Raw genomic sequence first — 18,904 nt, 5'->3', positions numbered from 1 at the left:
CAAAGAGTTTATTTCCAAAAACGACGTGAAAAGAAACCAACGATTTCAATCCAACAGTCAGCTCCTAGCGCCCTCTCCGATACTCTTCAGAAAAGAAAAAGGCAAACCAAAATTTGCAGAGGGAATGGTTAACGATGCTAATGTGGTAGACTTGAGTCTTGACAGGAGTCAACAATCCATTCTTCTCGTATATTGGGTTCAGTGCTCCCAATTATATGTCCACATAATATCTTGTGATCATTGCAATCAGTGATATACATATTTTGCTGCCACTTGTAGAAAAAACCCACTACAGCTCTGAGAAATGCAGGTCCTAAACTTGTGCTGTGAAAAGAATGCAATGAACCGGAGTATACAAAATCTTCCAAGTGGGATACTTGGCCTGTGGCGAGGTTCAGCTTTCCATTCACCTTGGGAATGCCAAACACTTGCTACTTTGTCCTTGTGATGACTCTCTCTGTTATGTCAATAAGAGCGCGTCTTGAAGTCAGAACATCCTCGTCGTCACTATCCGGAAGGGCTTCTATAGCTTTGATTGCACGGTTAGCGTGTTCCCGTGCAAGCTCTTTCGTCCTTTCAATTCCACGGCTCTTCTGGAGATAGTCAAGGGCCTGCAATTTGCACAAAAGTAGACCATATAAGTTTACGGTTTCTCCATCCGTGTTACTGTGAGATTACAGAGTACATGCATATTTCAAGTGTGCAAGGATCTGATGTTAAATGCAAGAATTAATTGCTGAACATGTGGCTTAATTGTCAATAAGATCTGGAGAAGGCAACATTTGGAGCTTGAAGTCTATAATGAGCTATGTGGTCCTCAATATCCAGCTAAACTAGTCAAGTTTGTCTGAACACCTGGTACCCACTTAGCACACCTAAATTATAACCATGGAAATACAGTTCAATTTTCTCAAATTACGTACGTGAGCTGCATGCCGTACAGTTTTATCATTGGTATTTTAACCTGTATAAATGTGTTCTTCACTAGAAAAATTGTGTTCATGCAACAATAGCATGATAAGAAATAAAATGTTACATATGATATATTATGGCCCAATGTTTACCCTATAGGTAAATGAACAGTGAAAAAGAGCAAGCCTGTTCTCCAACTGAAATAGTTACTCACAAGTTCAACATTTGCAGGATTGTCGAAACCGCTGTCAACAACTTCATGTAGTTGCGGGAATTCCTCCATTGCATATAGAATTGGGGCAGTAATGATTCCCTGCAACATGAAAGCCATCACATGATACACAACATTAACATGAGAATGAATGAGAGAATCACTATGCATGTGGTCCTAGTTAACTATCAAAGTTGTAATTTAGCGGATACAACAGCTCTTGCTTAACCATTACATCTAATTTCAGTAGCTTTACCACATAGACATACAGCATTACTCAAGGCTGGCCATATCCTTCTTATTCAATATAGCAATAATTATTTCTACCCGGTTCTGAATGCAAAATTGACATGTCAACAAAAATACAGTCACCGAAAATTCTTGCCCTACCAAAAGCAATAATCCTGTTAACCTTCAAATTTTGGTGTGAGACGTCTGTCATGTGAGTGGCGTGTCCAAGATATTATAATAAAAAGTTTCAGCAAAATGGATTGTGTTGGGCAGAATGCAGTATCCACTAATAAAACATTATTAACACCAGACAGCAAAGCTTATATAGTTTTCCCTTATCCAAAATATTATGACATAATATGACTAAGTAAAAGATGATGAGTAATCCGATTTCAGATGATAGAAAAGGGAACATGTTCAGTCGCTGCAGAGGAAACTGAATATAACAAAAATTGGGAACAGTTAATATTACATGGCGAATATCAGACAATGAACCCTTCCCAAGGGATGCGGATGTGCCAGTGAAATCTAGAACATCATCAATCAACTGGAACGCCAAACCCTGCATGGATTCCAAATTAGCTAAGCTGCCAATATTTTCAGGATTAGCTTAGGAGGTTATTCCAGGAAAATATGAAGGGAAATGTAAAATGTTACAGACCAAGTTTCGACCATATTCGTACGCAAGCATCGAGACCTCAGCAGTGTGCCCCGCGAGAACAGCAACAGCCTTGCAACTATTTGATATCAGTGATGCTGTTTTGTAGTACGTCTTCTGCAGGTAGTATTCCATGCTGCAGATATTTTGGAATCCATGCCAGAACTAATTAGCAAAGACAACAGATCGAACGGAGAATGTAATTCAAAATAACATTGCAAGAATTTCACTCTCCAACTCTTTGAATATATGTTACATCTGACTAGAGCAACAAAGTGCACGCGAGGGAAAATATTAAACCTTCGTCGTTGCTCTCTGCTTGTTGAGATCTGCATAGTTTCACCAGTAACTAGATGTTCTACAGCAGTTGCCATTAGGGATACCACCTGCACAATGTCGATAGACCGGTTGGTATCACAGACAACAAGCAAGAAAAGAGGAAGTGGCCACTACAGTTACAAGGGTTACTCTAGAACTAGAGCATTGGCTAAACACAGTAATGCTGCTACTGATACCGAAGAGGCAAGGAATTGCAATTTAAGATCAGCATTAATGAGAGGTATAGACATGTGAATGGATGGGTCAAACGACTAAACATCCATGGTAACAACTGATACAATGAGTCACCTGAACTATGCATATAACATATTCTTGTGATTGCTATAATGAAATGAATGATACCATGTATTTACCTCTGTGTTCCCAAGTGCTGCAAGTGCCACACATGCTCTAGACAGGAGGAAGTCGCCTGCCAATACAGAGAGCTGCAGGCAAAACAAATGAGGAATACTGATGTCAAATATCTCAAATGTATAAGATTCTCCATTTTAGAAGTAGAGTAACACAAAGGAAGCAGTTGCGAAAACAAATATAAAATTTTCTATCCCTGTAATGCTGTAACATCAGAACAGTGCTTGTGGTAACTTGAGGACAAAAAATACCAGCTAATTTAATGCCTTTTTCTCAAAATTTCCAATATAATTCACATTAAGCTGAAACCAACAGAAGAAGCCTTTATTTGCCTGGACCCTTGACACTAATGCATACCAGTTTACTGTAAGGTAAAGCTCTCATAGGTTTTTATTATGAACTGTGAACTATTTAAGTGACTTGTATTCCCAGTGCAAAGATACAATTGAGATTCAGTAAATGTACTACATATGTGGTTACTACGATAACAGATTACAATACCTTGTTCCCCATAACAAGATTCAACGAACTGACACCACGCCTAGTATCAGCATCATCTAGAACATCATCATGCAGAAGGCTTGCAACCTGTGATAGGTAACAACTTGAGAAATATAGCAGTGTCTTCTCTAAAGGACAGACACAATACAATACTAACATGAATCATCTCGGTTATCTCTGCAATGTTCAGATGGGGTGCGCGGAGTTTATCCGCTAAGATACTGAGAACTCCGCCTTCTGTTGATTCTGACAGGGGGAATTTGAGAGCTGAAGCCATCAGTAACAAAACCTGCCAATACAGATTACAGCATTAAAAACAACAAAGATAAATGAAATGATACTGTAGCCACTGGTTCATGAAAAGCAGAATTGAGATGTTACTGTAGGTCGGAATTTTTTCCCCTCAGCTCCCACTTTGAAAAAGTACTCAGCTGCTGATGCCAGTTTAGGGACCTGAAAAACAAAAAAAGTAGTGCCCACTCTGAAGTAAGTTCGGGGTGATAGAAAATGACAATTTTGGTGATCGTGAGATCAATGAAGCATCAAAACATCCTGCTATGTAGCAGCTTGGAGAACTACAAAGATAATTTTCTATGAGCGGGACCAATTTCTTACTGACCTCAGCAGCCACCATGGATCGTAATCTATCTGCAACGAGTGATAGATCATCGGCGACTAATTCAAATGGATCTCTGTGTTCCTGAGAGCATGAGAAAATTTAGACTCTTCAGACTATCTTAAAACCAAGAAATAAGAAATATATTATGTTTTGCAGTATTAGTTTCCCATGTAGAAAGCTAAAAAAGGCTAAGTGATGGTACAGAATAGAACGATTTTATTGTTGGAAACACAAATGCCATCTGAATGAAACTTTATTCATGTCCACACAACAGAATGATAAATTGCCAGCTACTTGAAAAGGCCAAGGACCAGGAACACCAAATACAGTTTCCACGAATAGAAAAAAAAGTAAAACAGTTCCTCTTCTTCAAGTTTGCAATGATCTGTAAATTATGCGCCATTGTCTTAATAAGTTCACACTAAAAAAGGTTTCCTCTTTCCTGAGACCTATCTGCGCAACAAGTTTTTGATGAACTAAAAACTGAAGGACATTTTTATCCGCTGTACCATGTTTTAGTTGATTTGGAGATGATTACGTGGCATATCTTTAATAAAATAAATGATATGTGGCATGTAATCTTGCTCAGAGCCTATGCATGTAGTAATTCAACCAATAAGCCACTATAAGCAAAAAATGACCAGAATGCTTCACAAGGTGTAAGAAAAACAAGGTGCAAAACATTTGACACCTTAATGAAGCAAAACAAGGAGCAGCCGATTAGCAGGGTATCATGTGGTGGAATTAGAAATATGTTTCGTGGTGGGGCCCTGAAAAGCCCAGTATTTGTATCCTTGTTAGGTTGGTAGACATGTTTTGGTCATGATACTAACTTCGTGCGTTTTCTAAAGTCAATCATTACTTCATACTTTACTTGTAACAGTATCTTATCCCTTGTCTTGATATAGAAAAAAGTACCTACAGATCGTTCGTACTTAACAAGGCACAGAAAACAAATATTTCGGGGGCAATAAGGTGGTTTTGAGTACCTGAGACCTTGAATCCCCATCCTGGCGAACCTGGTACTGAGCATCATGTAGCCATCTGGAGCTCATGAAAGCAGCTCCTCTACAACCCACCACCTACTAAACCATACCAAAGGCACAGAGCTTTTCAGTATGGCATAAAAGGCAAATCCACTGAAAGCTACAGCAATATGCGGCACCAACCGGTACCATTGTTACTAGGCTAACCGGACGACCAGATAGTACTATTCGTGCTGATTAACATAAACCATCAGCTTAGCAAAATTCGATTAGTGCAAGCTAGTTTGATTGCGATCATGAGCACTGCACGATTTCTCGGGGGACCTCGCACGTGTCGGCATAAACGCAAACACATCGCGGGCAGTGGCAGCGCGGCCGTAACCGGGCACCCGCGCCGACGCAACCGACCAGATGAGGGCTGGGAGGGGGAGTGGACCTTGCTCCGAATCTGGGAGGCGAGGGGCAGGTGCTGCCGCCCGAGGAGGGCGGCGCCGGCGCCGGACGAGGTCGTCAGGAGCCTCTGCGCCTGGGCCGCGCCGCTGGCCCCGCTCCCGGCGGCCAGCGCGGCGACGCGGCGCGCGAGAGCCCACCGCCAGGACATGCTTCGCTCTCTCCCAAGATCGGGGGGAGGGAGGGAGGGAGGGAGATGAGCTTGGAGAAAAAGTCAGAGACGAAAAGGAAGAGGAGGGAAGGCGGCGGCGGCGGCCGCTCGGTCCGGTTCGTTTGGGGGGTTGGAGTGGAGAACGGAGGAGGCACGGGCACCCGTGGCGCGGAGGGTGGTCACGTGGATGCGCCCGTCCTACCACGTCTGGCCGTGGAACGCACGCGCAATGGCCAGTAGGGGTGTTTGAGTTTCAAAAAAAAATGTTTGGTTTGATTGATTTTATAACGTGTAAAGGTCTGTTATGGTAGTATTTTCATTTAGGCATCTCCATCTATTTTGGTTTTATGTAAACATGCTAATTTCATGTTCAAACCTGCAAACTAAAGAGTCCTTCTTGTATTAGAATAGACTAAAATCAAATATTTCCTTTTGTTCAAAAATTAAAGTCAACTCTGTATGTTTATTATTTTTTTCAATTGACATATGAATAAATCATAAGTCTACAAGCTGGTCTGAAAAAAATAAAGAAAGGCATGCTTCGAATTGAAAATCAGCATAGTGTATTTTGGTTCACCCGCGCCCGGTGGACCAGGTCTAGGCGGGGATTCTTTGGAGGGGGTGGGTCTTGTTGTCAGCTCCTGGGCCACTCAAATAGAAATACTCTCAACGGAGAAGACCACACACACAGCCACGGCTCCTGTCGTCAACAATTTAGCCTAAAAGCCCAATATCTAAGACGGGCTGGCCCATATTAATTTATCGAGAGCTGTATGCAGGACGTGAAAAGCCCAGCAAAACAATTTGGGAAGGAACGAGCGGATAAAGGCCTGCGAAGTGCTCTGGGCCCCCATCCCAAGGCCCCCATGCCTAAAGAGTTTTTTTAAAAAAAGGTTTAAAAAAATTCGGAAAAGGGGTGCTGGTTGGGAATATTTTGAAAAAAAAGTACCTCCCGCCCGTTGATCGGGCGGGAGGCGTGGGGCCGGGGACCTCCTGCCCATCCAGCGGGCGGGAGGTTCCAAAACTATTAAGAGGCCCCTCCCGAGGGCTTCTTCGCGAATAAGAATATTCGCGAAGAGGCCCCTAAGGCATCTCGCCCGCCCAACGGGCGGGAGGTACCCCACCTGCTCATTTTTTGTTATATTTTGTTGGAATTTATATTTTACAAACTATTTAAAATTTAAACTTTTTTAAATACAAGATTTATTAGCCATACTTTTTTGAATACATAAAAAAATTTGGTTCAATTTTACGAAGAAGATTACGATATCTAAAACTCGTATGAAGATCGTTAAGCGAAAACGTTTTGCAACGTAGAATCCAAATATTACGATAGTACGATACATGAAGCCATTAAAAATAAAATAGTACGATAACAAACAAGTTTAAATATACAAATGCCAAGTCACAGTTACAATTACAAACACACATAATAATCTGTTAAAAGTCAATATGGCAAATATTACAAATGGTCTACTAAAATTACAAATACACATCCAGGTCTGATACAAACTCAACGCGGCAAATATTACACATGAGCAAACAACGTTCAAATAAAATTACAACTAAACGATGCCTGATGACGTAGTAGCACTCGATCGGCGACGTCTCCCACTCCTTGATGCAACCGGAGGTCTTCCATCTGTAGCATCACCTGTAGGGCCAGCTTCAGCAGAACTGGGGCCAGCATCATTGTTTGGACAATGTTTATACGTGTATCCACTCTGATTACATGCACTGCAGCGCTGTATTCTCGGACGGAGCTCTGACTCATCCATGTCATTATGAATACACCGTGTCTGACGGCGCCCTCTCTTAACCCGAGCTGTTCTCGGGTCTGAAATATATATCACAGGATTCGCTGTCTCAGTGAACGATCCAACCATACGGAACCCATAGATCTCATACTGCCACGTGCTGGCAATTGTCTCCTTTCTGAAGTAAAAGGAAACATATATATTGATAGGATGTTCAATATCCGCACAAGCAGCCATTACATGAGAACAAGGTATGTGCAGCAACTTTGGCCTCATGCATAAGCAACAACAAGTTCCATCAAACTTGAGGATGCACTCCTTGACAGGAGTTTGACGTCTCATGCCACGTCGAGCTCTGTCTTTAGGAGCTACCTCAAACTTGAGCTCCTGTGTACCACATTGCCGTACGTGGTGTAGTTGGGCGCTAGCTGCCTTCTTAGTCATATATTCTGTCATCATTCTTCCAAAATATCTGTCAGGATCTTGCATGTATGCCTGATTTTTAGTGAACCAATCCCTAAAGTAATCGGTACACCCGTGGACGATGAATTCCACAATTGCAACCAGTGGAAGACCACGAACACCTCGCAACACCCAATTATAAATCTCGGCGAAGTTGGTGGTCATTATACCGTACCTTTCACCATCGATATTGTAAAGCAACGCCCGCTTCTCCTTCGGTTCATTCTCAATCCATTCAGAAAAGGTTTTCACCGCTGACCCAGACCTTCTGCGAGTACGTGCAGTATCTGTTGGCAAAGAACACAAAGCCTCTATTTCGTCTTGTGCAGTTCTGGTTTTTGCTGCGTCCTCACTTCTTTTCTTCCCAGTCAGTTCATCAAGTTTCTGCCACTGCTTGTTAAATTTTTATTGATTTGTTTCCTTGCATAGCCTCCTGAACATATCCATAAGGTGCTTGTTCTTCAATTGCCTGAAAAATTTTGCACCGATGTGTCTCATGCACCACCTACTGCAAACATCACGCCACTTGGGCGGCTCTCCGTTCTCCACACACCCCTCCTGCAAATCTAGTATTGGCTCAGTATGCCGGCGTGACGATCATGAATCAGGCAGACATCTTCCCTATCCCGAACGACTGCAAGCTTAACCCGTTCCAGGAACCAGTACCAACTGTCTGTGTTCTCACTCTCAATAAAAACAAAAAGCAACAGGAAGCAATTGATTGTTTCCATCCACTCCAATAGTTCTCAGCATGGACCCAATTATACTTTCATGTGAGAAAGATCCCATCGATGCACAGGAGAGGCCGGCAGTGTTGGAATGCGTTAATGCATGGACCCAAGCTGAAAAAGACCCGCTGGAATATGTAGGGCGGACCTTCTACTCTGTCTAGACATTTCAGGTCATAATAGCTTTTAGGATTTCTCTTACATAGGACGGCCAGCAATCGAGTAATATTATCATATGCAGCCTCGAACGTTCCAAACCTCATCTCCAACACCTTCTGTTTGCACTCCACACCTTGCTGTACGAGATGGTATACTTGTACTTTTCCTGAATATGCCTCATAATAGACTTTGATTCAAATGACATGTTCTCTACTATCATCCCGTATATCTCATTTGCGATGTATTGCTATGTAAGGTTGTGATGGGTCTTCTACACCCCCAGCAAATGACAAGTGTGTTGAGTGACAATTGAGTATTCCCAATAATCTTTCCATTTACCCTTATAGGCATGCACCCGCCACGGACAGCCCTCCTTCACATATACCACATCGTACTTACGAGATTTACACTCGACTGTTTTGAACTCTCGCGTAAGAGAGAGACCAACACTTAACAGCTTCCTTCACCTCTTCAATTGAGTGGTACCTCGCACCTTGGATAATTTCGTTCTCTCTGCAATTCGAAGGCACGTTAGATCCTTTATCTACGACAAGATGACTGAAGTCGCTGGTTACCCATTCTTCAGGCACATCATCGTCATCATCAGATGAATCGGCATTCATTGCTTCATCCAATTCACGTTCTTCGTCTTGCAGCTGTTCAACAATAAAGGTATGTTCTCCACCTCATCAGCCACGCATTGAGGTGCTGCGGTGCCACCTGTCTCAATGTTTGCCTCCTCAATTTCTTCATCAATATTTTCATCCCCCGGAGCAGCTTCAATATTTATCAAAGGGTTCTGGTACACACTGACAAGGAGTACCAGTGGCCATTGCCAATGACTTGCAATTTGCAGATAGGTTAATCAGTCCTCATTGCTTGCAAGTGGCATCAGATCCCAGATCAAAGCGTGAGTGGTACGATTTATGACGCACTGAACACTCATGGTGTGTGTCTCCTGATTAATCCTTAATCCTCTCATTAACTAGTTGCATATGGATTCAAATGTCCTCTCGTGCGGTCAGACCGCACGGTTGAATTCACTTAAATATACCCCATTCGGCCCATAAATCACATTTCCTTCTCCGTAATATATACTGAAAATACCCTTCTCGGAAGACATATCTATCAATCATTTAAAAACTAGTTATACTACATATTAATACACAACAACCCTAAATTTCAGCGATTCCCAGATTATATTTTCCAGAATCTAAACTATTCAAAATATAAATTATACTAAAAACAATTAAAAATACTAAAAACTATTCAAAACATAACTAGCATAAGAATTATTTCCTAGATTATAGTTATTTTCAAGTAATTATACGACTAGAATGAGAATATACCTCCAAATCGACGTGTGAACAGGGCTTCGCCGCTTCCTCTTCTCTCTTCCTCTCCTCCTTTTCTTTTTTTTTTTCTGATTTTTGCTGAATAAAATGGAAATTTAGGGGCAGGTGGGGCTTATATAACGCGGGGGGGGGGGGACCTCCCGCCCGCCTAACAGGCGGGATGCCCCTCGGCACACCTCCCGCCCGTTGGATGGGCGGGACGCCCCCGCAGGGACCTCTTCGCGAATAAGAAAACTTTCTTATTTCCGAAGAGACCCTCGGGGAACCTCCCGCCCGCTGGATGGGCGGGATGTCGCCGGCCCCACGCCTCCCGCCCGATCAACGGGCGGGAGGTACCCATTTCTCAAATTTATCCCATTCAGTTCCTTTTTTTGAATTTTATTTTTTTAATCCTTCTTTTTAAAATGTCCAATCCTAAACGTCGCGACCGCGCCCGATCGAGCCGCGCGCACGTGAAGTTCACGCGCGCCAGGCGTCATTTCCACGAGGGCCATCATCAATCTGTCCACCCACTCTCGCGGCGGTGTCGCCGCCTCGAGCCCGACGGCCGCCGCCTCCCGGCCGCCGGAGTCCATACAGCTGCCCGGCTCGCTCGGCGCGCACTTACCGTAGCGTTATCCGCTGCGCCCTGACCACGACGTGTGCGGTGTGCCCAGCGGATCGGACGCCGTGCGCGCCAGGGCACGGCACGCGCAGCGGCGCAAGCCGACGCGCGGCGTCTTTTCGCCTGCGACGGCGACGGCGACGGCGACGCCCTCCTACTAGCTACGTGCTAACCATCTTACTGTCGGCGTAATAACCTGCAACTGCGACGATGATGGCGAGTCTGGACGCCCAGCGCGACTGGGAAGCCACACGCATTGATTCATCATCACGTACGTCCATCAGCAGGCGACAGAGATGCGCGCAGCTACGGCGCGCGGCAACCGCACGGACAGGCGTAGCGCGGCGAGCGATGCCCTGGTCGACGCGGCGCGGCGAGAGGGACTCGCCGGCCGGCCGCGCGCCCCGGCCCTTCCCCGACCGATCGAGAGCGCCACTGCTTGGATCTCGGCCGTCATCAGCAAAGAAGGCGAGGCGAGCAGCCATTATATTTATGTGGATCCTGAGTGGCCAGCACAATGCTGTCATCGTATAACTCTGATGATCTGATCGACTGCTGCTCGTATCACAGCGAGAGCTGCAGCTAGCGTTCGTATCCCGTATCCTGCTGCAATCTGGATGCATGCCCGGCAGGGAAGCGGCCGTGCTAGCTTGATGCGACGGCGACCTTGGCAACAGCCAAGCGCCCAAGCGTAAACCACCGCCACGTATTAATCGTCTTCCGAGAATGCCCCTCGGCGACGCTGGGATCCTCATCCTCCGGCTGGATCGCCAGGGAGAAGAGAGGTGGCATTCTCGGGAGCGCGCGCTCTATAAAACGCCAGGCAGGTTGCTCCACTGTTGGCAGCAGCCAGCAAACCCACAAGCTACTGCTAGGAACTAGCATGTGTATTGTTGTAGAGTTTGATCGCCACGACGACCAATAGCTGTAGCTGTACGGTTAAGATCGGAGTAGGAGTCAAGGATGGCGAGCATCCAGCGAGGAGCGTCCCTCCTGCTCCAGGTCGAGGAAGGCGCCTTCTTCGACGAGGTGGCGCCGTGGCAGCCGGTCGCCGCCGGCAGGTTCCAGCGGCCGCGCCCGGCCAAGCTGGACACCATCGCCGAGGAGGAGAGCTCCAGCGTCATCAGCACGGCGCACGACGCCGCCGGCGGTTACGGGGCGGCTTCTACGTCATAAGCCTCGGCGGCCGCGCGCGGTTCCTAAACAATCCATCCTTCCGTTTCGCCGCCCCTGGAATAATTAATAAGATATATATATATATATATATATATATATATATATATATATATATATCTTGATCTTATAGATAAAAAGGTCACGACGATGTGTTGTTTGCAATTATTTAGATGTTGCAAAGGGCATGAATGAGAGATCGTTTAACTTTTATATATACGTACGATCTGCTCTACGTATATTGTTATCAAGGAAGTGGCCGCTCGTGAGTTCATGTATTATTCCGCTATATATTTGGCCGTGTACTATATATATGTACCATTGCCACCGCTCTATATGATATGAAGTACTATACTCTGGCAATAAGGTGAATTTCAAACTAAAAAGTTATGAACTACGAAGTTTTAAATCTCATCGAGCTCTATAATTTTCATCTAAATTTTATCTCCATCTGAGTCCATATAAAAACCAATATAACTTTTAAGATGCCATGTGCAGAGAACTGACATACCGCCAATTCCATTGATGGTAAGAAAAGTTCCGATATTTGAAATGGTTATTTCCATTTCAAATGGCTACATAAGTATAAATTTGCAATTATTTTCCTAGATAACTATTTCTACAAAACACGAAAAATACAAATATAAAAAACAGAAAGATATTCGTGCGGATAAAATCTCCGGGCCTCGATTCGAACCCGCGCAAACCATTATTCATTCATTGCTAGCGTCATGGCCATCGTGACACTCGGAGTCATCATGCAATTCATCGTAGCAACTCAAGGCCATGCTGTTATAGTTTTTTTCAAAAACGTGCCTGAGCACATATTTTGTTAAGAAGAAGAACAGCCGAGATCACTCGCCACCCGTACCAAAATATGTTAAGACTTCCAAATTGATCTATGTTTTATATAGACATAGGTACACAAATGCTTATTCGTCCCGGTGGGAAATCTCCAGTAGTCCCGATTTTCCAACCGGAACTGTTAATCCGAGACTAAAAGTTCTGCAAGTACAACCAACCCCTGCAGTCCACAGAAATCGAACTCAAAACCTCCTATCTCGCATATAGTTTCCTTATCACCCCACCTACACAGCACATACGAATCTAGATGAGATGCTTTACTTTTAAACTGACCCGTGAAGAATCCTTTAGTCCCGGTTGGTAACCCCAACCGGGGCTAAAGGGTCCTGGACTGAAGCGTTCCCGTTGGAGCATCCAACCGGAACTAGAAGATGCCTCTTTAGTCCCAATTGGTGTTACCAACTGTCGCACCTGGAGCTACGGGAATGCGCACATAGCATAGAATATTCTAGAATAAGGGATGTGGCATGTCACATATCTTATATTTATTGTAACTACTCGTATGCAAGTATGACTAGTCGGAACAGAAGGAAACTACCTGAATAGTGCTTGAGTAAGACTCCTAAACTAATATCGGGCTATGATTCCATGTAACAAGTGATCTTTGCCCATATGCATAGTAGTTGTACAAAATAAATAATAAGACGTAGTGAAAAAGCTGTCCCCCGGATATATAAGGGCGGGTAGAGACCCCCTCCAAAACAATCATCATAACAATAACTAACCCTAAGCAATACAAAACACCATACAGGACGTAGGATATTACACAACTCGCAGTCCGATCCTATCTAAACCTTATGTTGCTTGCACGTTTAAATTTCTGATCTTGGCGATACCCTACCTACAAGTCTACTACCATAAGGTATACCTAAATAAGCTTGCCGGTAAAACGCCGACACCAACTGGCACTGACTTTTATTTCAGGTTGGTGGATCCAACTAGGACTAAAGGTCCCCGCCTCTAGCCGTTGGATCCGAAATTGATGCTTTCATTAGTGCCGGGTCCGATTCCAGCCGAGACTGTAGCCAGCCAGAGTAATCCTTCTCGGTCCTCATCACCCGTGCCATGCATATATTTAATTTCATGAATTAAAGATGAAGAGAATTTACACAAAACTCCAACACACGCCACCACCCAACAGCCTGAAAGAACACGCACACAGTGGCACAAACATCATAGAAGGACTCGTCGAGGTGGCACCGCTGGATCTCCCGGCGGCGGCGCGGCCGTCGCCTTAGCTTGTTCTCGCGTCCTTCCAGGAACCGCTCGAGCGACTTCTTCAGCGAAAGCACCCCGGCGCCACCGTCCACCGCCCTCTGCGCCGCGCGCACGATCGCCCTCCCTTGCTCCACGATGGTGGTGGTCTTCCCCGGCGCCTGCGTGCCGACGACGGTTGCCGCCGCCGCGCCGCTCTGAATGTCCGGCCTCATCATGGTCGACTGATCGATCGACTGGCCTCGCTCAGCCCTCTCTTCTTTCTGACTCTCGGAGCGAGGAAGAGAGGTTGTTTTATTCATCTTCAACCACCACCAGTTGTTTTATTCATCTTCGTGTTTGCTTCCGTCCATGCACACTCGCCCTTGTCGCCTAGCGCCCACTCTCCTCTTGCTATCCCTAGTGGTGTCTCCGTCGCCAGGCTGCCAGCACCGCCCCACCTAACGTTATTAACCTCTCAGTTTTGCTACCTCGCTAGCTGCCAGCGCCGCCCACCGGCCTTCCTCCCCACCCTACCCTGGCGGTCAACGATGTCCCGTTTCCCCTGCCTCACCTCTGACCCCATTGGCACAATACTAACAAGTAGCCTAACGTCCTAAAACCCTAACTCTTCCACGGAGTGTTCTGTTCAGCTGTTGTTTGAAATCTTCCCGAATTCGAGTGTGATGTTCTAATAGTTCCTAGTATGTTGTACGCCCGTCCATATTCTTGCTTCTGTTGTTTTATTCACTTATCTTTTGCATATTACCATGCTTATTACTTTGGACTTTATCGACGCGGCAGTTGTGTTTTGGCTAGAAATGCGGCGATAGTCAACAACCAAGTCACAATGTCACACACCAGACAAATGAAAACAAGCTAGTGTGGTCGCATGATTGTCTCGCTAACTGAGATCTCCATTGCAGATCATGATAACACATCTTGCGCCCTACTACAAAGGAATGGTTGCACAAAGACAAGAAACGATAAGGACGCCGAGTAGCTAGCACAGCAGCAATGCATGCAAATTGCAAAGTCCAGTGATGGTAAAAATGCTAGAGCTAATACACCGCCCATCTACTAGTTACTAGACGACGAGGAGGAGTCTTCGAGGTGGCGCTGGATCCCGGCGGCGGCCGTCGCCTTGTTCCTGCGGCGTTCCAGGAACCACTCGAGCGACTTCTTCAGCGACAGCGCCCCGGCGCCGCCGCCGCGGGCTCTGTTGGCCTCCTCCACCGCCCTCCGCGCCGCGCACATGATCGCCCTCGCTTGCTCCTCGGTGGTGGTCTTCCCCGGCGGCGTGCCCGCCGCAGCGCCGCCACTCTGCATGTCCGGCCGCCTCATCACAGTCGATGGACGACGGACCGGCCTCGCTCAGCTCTCTTCTCTCTGGTGACCTCGATCTCTTGTTCTCTCTCGGGAAGACACAAGAATATCAGAGTGAAGAAGAGAGAAGCCAGGGGGATGGGAGACGAAGGAGAGAGCCGCCGTGTTTTTAAACCTGCTAGCGCCTGGTTGGTTTGGCCTATATCACGCACGTGCGCCTGCACAGCTTCCGTTTTGCGGCACGTGCGTCCTATGTTTGGTGTGCTCGTTTCGTTCTGGTACTCGGATGGGCCGTCACCACACGGGCCTCACCGCCTCAGTGCTACTTGCCGTTTCCGGAAAGTCCACGTCGCTGCCAGCCCGGGCCCACGTGCCAAAACCGGCAATTATCCTGGGGATAATGGAATTATGAAATAAAATCTGGGCCGGCGGCCGGCCAAATGAATCAACGTGACGGCTGGCCGGCGGCGAGGATTTTTTTTAGCAAAAAAAAGGAATACAGGATCGTTATGGAAGATGTTGTTTTGAATGCTGTGTATGGAACATACTTTGATAGTCCATTCACCGGTTGTTTGGTACACCAAGTTTTTTTTTAGCAAAAGAAAGGAGTACACCAAGTTGTTTGATATTAGTAACATGATATTCGAAAATATCCTTATAATTAGCTATGTAGTATCTTTTTTCCAAACAAAAAAGTAATGTTATCTACGCCCAATATAATGTGTCAATGTCTCATCAAATGACTACCATAAAATCATACTTCTTTTAGATAAAGCATCACAAAACTACACTTCCAATTTGCAATACTTTTCTTTTGCGGACTGGAAACAAAATTCATAATTTGTGGCAATTTACCAAAAGGAAATGTAGTTACCCAAATTAGAAAATAAAAATACTGTAGTGAGTAATATTTTACAAACATGAAGTGCAGATTATGATATTTACTCTAGTTTAACATTGGGATAGATCTAACAATGAAAACTCTTGACACATGGGAGAGCATTGCCCCAGGCTTTTCCCTTTCTTCCTCACATCTCATTAGTATTGTATTTTCCTCTTTTTTCATTTACCCCCTCGCAGAAGATCTAACTAGTGACATTATCATTAATTATTGTCCTGTTTAGATCCGTTCGATATTCTTTATTTATTCTTTGTACTTTGGAAACCTTAAGTTTTCATGGAGCTCGGGGCTTTGTAGCCTGTTGGCTAGTTGTACCCATGCAAGTGATACAACATAGCTGAGTGTTTTAGGGGATCTAGCACACGAATTTTGATATCTTATGGATTGTTTTGAGATGTATGAATTATAATGGTGAGTATACAAGGTAAGGAAAATTTTCTTTTGTAGCCTCCCAACACATGAGTTTTTGCTTATGCTTATACTTAGTTACAACTAATTTGTGCTGAAATCACGCTTTGCACATGAGTTAGCTAGAGTCACTTTTGTAGTGCAACTTCTTTACACCTATTTTTTTTCGTTAGCACAAAGTTAGATCTCATCTAAGATAGTATATACATCTTGAAGTTGGAAGGCTTAAAATCAAATGTTGAAAGACTTAAAACATTTTGCTATTATCCTTGTTGACCATACTTTACACCGTAAAAGCAAAATTTGATCTTTCCCTCACTCATCACCAGCTTTCTGGTAACTCACATCACATTAATTGTGCGCACCTGCACACCTAATTAAGTTAAGCAATTCCGTCGATAAACTCCAAACAAAATAGATCTTTCCTAGGCACCCATTAATCACACTCGGCACGTTTCACTCCCCGGCAACCACTCTCGACACTTGTCACGCCTCGATGATCACTCTCAACATACACGTGTCACGACCTGCATGGGTGCCAACCTGTACCACGCTCATTGGGGAATTTCTCAAGACCTAATTGAAGCTGATCTTGGAGTTGGAAGCAGAGTCAAAATCAAGCAGAAACCTTAAAATCCGCAGCGCGGTGCTCTGCATGCTCTGCTTCGTCATGTGGTCGATTGATTGGTCGGCGTTCAGTAGCTGATCTCTCGCTAGCTTCTCTGACAGCCTCTCTTCTTCTTCTCTCCGGACACGATTACGAGTCTCGGAGATGAGAGAGAGAGAGAGAGAGAGAGAGAGAGGCAGGCTAGAGAGAGAAGCAAGAAGGAGTGTGGAATGGCCACGGGAGGCGATGGGGGGAACGAGAAGAGATAGCCGGCGTGCCTTTAAACCCGCCGGCCGGCTGGCGCGCGCATGGCCTCGTTTTGCGGCGCGTTCGTTGCGTCCAATGTTCTCGTCTCGTTTTTCAGTTGCCACTTAACAGTTTGGGAAAGTTTGGCCTGGTTATTTGACCATGCATACCAGGTTAGAACATGAGGAGCACGTGGCGAGAAAATATTTAGAAGAGTGTGTTATCTCGATCAGTCGATGAGTAGTGTTTTTCTTCTCTTGAGGATCGGATCGGGCTAGATCCGGTGATGGCGCGGCATCGATCGAGCTTGCTAGCTCATGTGTATTTGGACGACAACACGACTGTAGCAAGGATGTGCGTGCTAGAAAAGGAAGTTAAGATCGGACGTGATATCATTTGATTGTCGCAGAACACTTTTTGCAGCGTGTTATAAGTTCAATTTAATTTACAGCTTCTATGGCACATATTAACAAGATACAGGAAATATAAACTATAGTTAGCTAGTCCAAGGGTAAACAATGCAAGATGTCCAATATTAATGATATTAACATTATCTTATTTTTCTTAGTGAACTCATATTAAGAAGATATTCAAAATATACTTAACCAGAAGATTTACCTCCCTGTCAACCGATTGAGATTTGTATTATCTTTCAATCACCCTTCGTAATCGTTGGATATAGATCGAACGGCCCAGATGCATCCCTCCTCTCTCCTTATCTCTTCTTTCTCCTCCCTCCCCCGTTATCATCTTCCTCACGCAGGGGCGCGCGACGCGGAGGTCAGATGCCACGCCCGCCCCCTCCCCCCCCCCACCACCACCGCCCCCTATCCGTCTCCGACGGCCTTAGCCGTTTGTGCCGCCGTCCGACACTAATCCAGTTGGCCCAATCCGCCACCGCCTCTCCCGCTTCCACCGCAAGATTTCAATCGATTGACGAGGAGTAAATCTGTAACCAGAAACACTTTATTTTCTAATATTTTTTATCTGCATCTGTACCATGTTTTGTAAAAAAATTTGACTTATCTAAATAAAAAATCCTTCAAAATCTGAACAGATATTTTGTTTTTTTATCGAAAACGCTGGAGAGATAGAAGAAAAACGGGTTCGAGTTACACACCGCGTCACAATTTTGTGCGCTGGCCCGCTTTTTGTTAGATTACAAGATGAAAGTCTGGGTCTAGAAACACAACACAAAGGCGACTACTCAGTAACTAAACAACCAACCAACCTAGCTCCGTCACAGCCACCGCCACAACTTAGAGCAGAGATGGCTCTGCGGCGGCCGGCTGCTGAGCTTACCCCAGCCGCTTGCCTATCCGAGAGGTCCTGCACCGACGATGAACCGACCACCTCACTCTGCTGACCGTCGGCACGTGGGGAGCCGGGTCTGAGCCAGGGGGACACGGGCGAAGGGGCGCCCACAACCCCGGCGCAGAGGGGCCACCACTGCACGGGTGTCAGCAGATGGTTCCTCGGCAACCTGGTGGAGGGACCCTGGTGTTTCATCGGCCACCGAGTTGAGCTGGTCCCCCTCCAGCAGGCTCGTGCGACGAGGCGAAGCTGGGTTGCATGGAGCTGCTGGCGAGAGGGGGGAAGTTGACGCCGAGTTGAACTGATATTTTGTGGAGTGGATCGATTGGTGCCCACCCTTAAAAAGTCTAAGTCTAGCAGCCTACGAACCGGCCACCTTCTTCCTTTCATGTCGAGG

At 45.5% G+C, this 18,904-nt stretch overlaps 1 protein-coding gene across 2 annotated transcripts; it reads right to left on the bottom strand.

Annotated features, from left to right (window-relative positions):
* Positions 1-164: 164 nt before the first annotated feature.
* LOC112889793 (solanesyl-diphosphate synthase 1, mitochondrial) lies at positions 165-5,567 on the bottom strand. Of its 2 annotated transcripts, none has more exons than XM_025956561.1 (12): positions 5,245-5,567; positions 4,812-4,904; positions 3,823-3,903; positions 3,585-3,656; positions 3,361-3,492; positions 3,204-3,290; positions 2,705-2,776; positions 2,313-2,398; positions 2,016-2,148; positions 1,827-1,916; positions 1,127-1,225; positions 165-611 (listed from the first exon to the last, which is right to left on the bottom strand). In XM_025956561.1, the coding sequence occupies exons 1-12, from the start codon at positions 5,407-5,409 to the stop codon at positions 432-434; spliced, it is 1,290 nt and encodes a 429-aa protein (XP_025812346.1). In that variant the 5' UTR covers positions 5,410-5,567; the 3' UTR covers positions 165-431. The 2 variants fall into 2 exon arrangements, with proteins under 2 accessions (XP_025812346.1, XP_025812347.1); XM_025956562.1 differs by having other exon boundaries at positions 4,812-4,907; positions 5,245-5,384.
* Between the last annotated feature and the right edge of the window lie 13,337 nt (positions 5,568-18,904).

This window comes from Panicum hallii, chromosome 4, assembly GCF_002211085.1.
Source record: "Panicum hallii strain FIL2 chromosome 4, PHallii_v3.1, whole genome shotgun sequence".
In the NCBI taxonomy this organism is placed as follows: domain Eukaryota; kingdom Viridiplantae; phylum Streptophyta; class Magnoliopsida; order Poales; family Poaceae; genus Panicum; species Panicum hallii.
The sequence above is the reverse complement of the archived record's forward strand: the minus strand, read 5'-3'. Positions and strand labels throughout refer to the sequence as shown.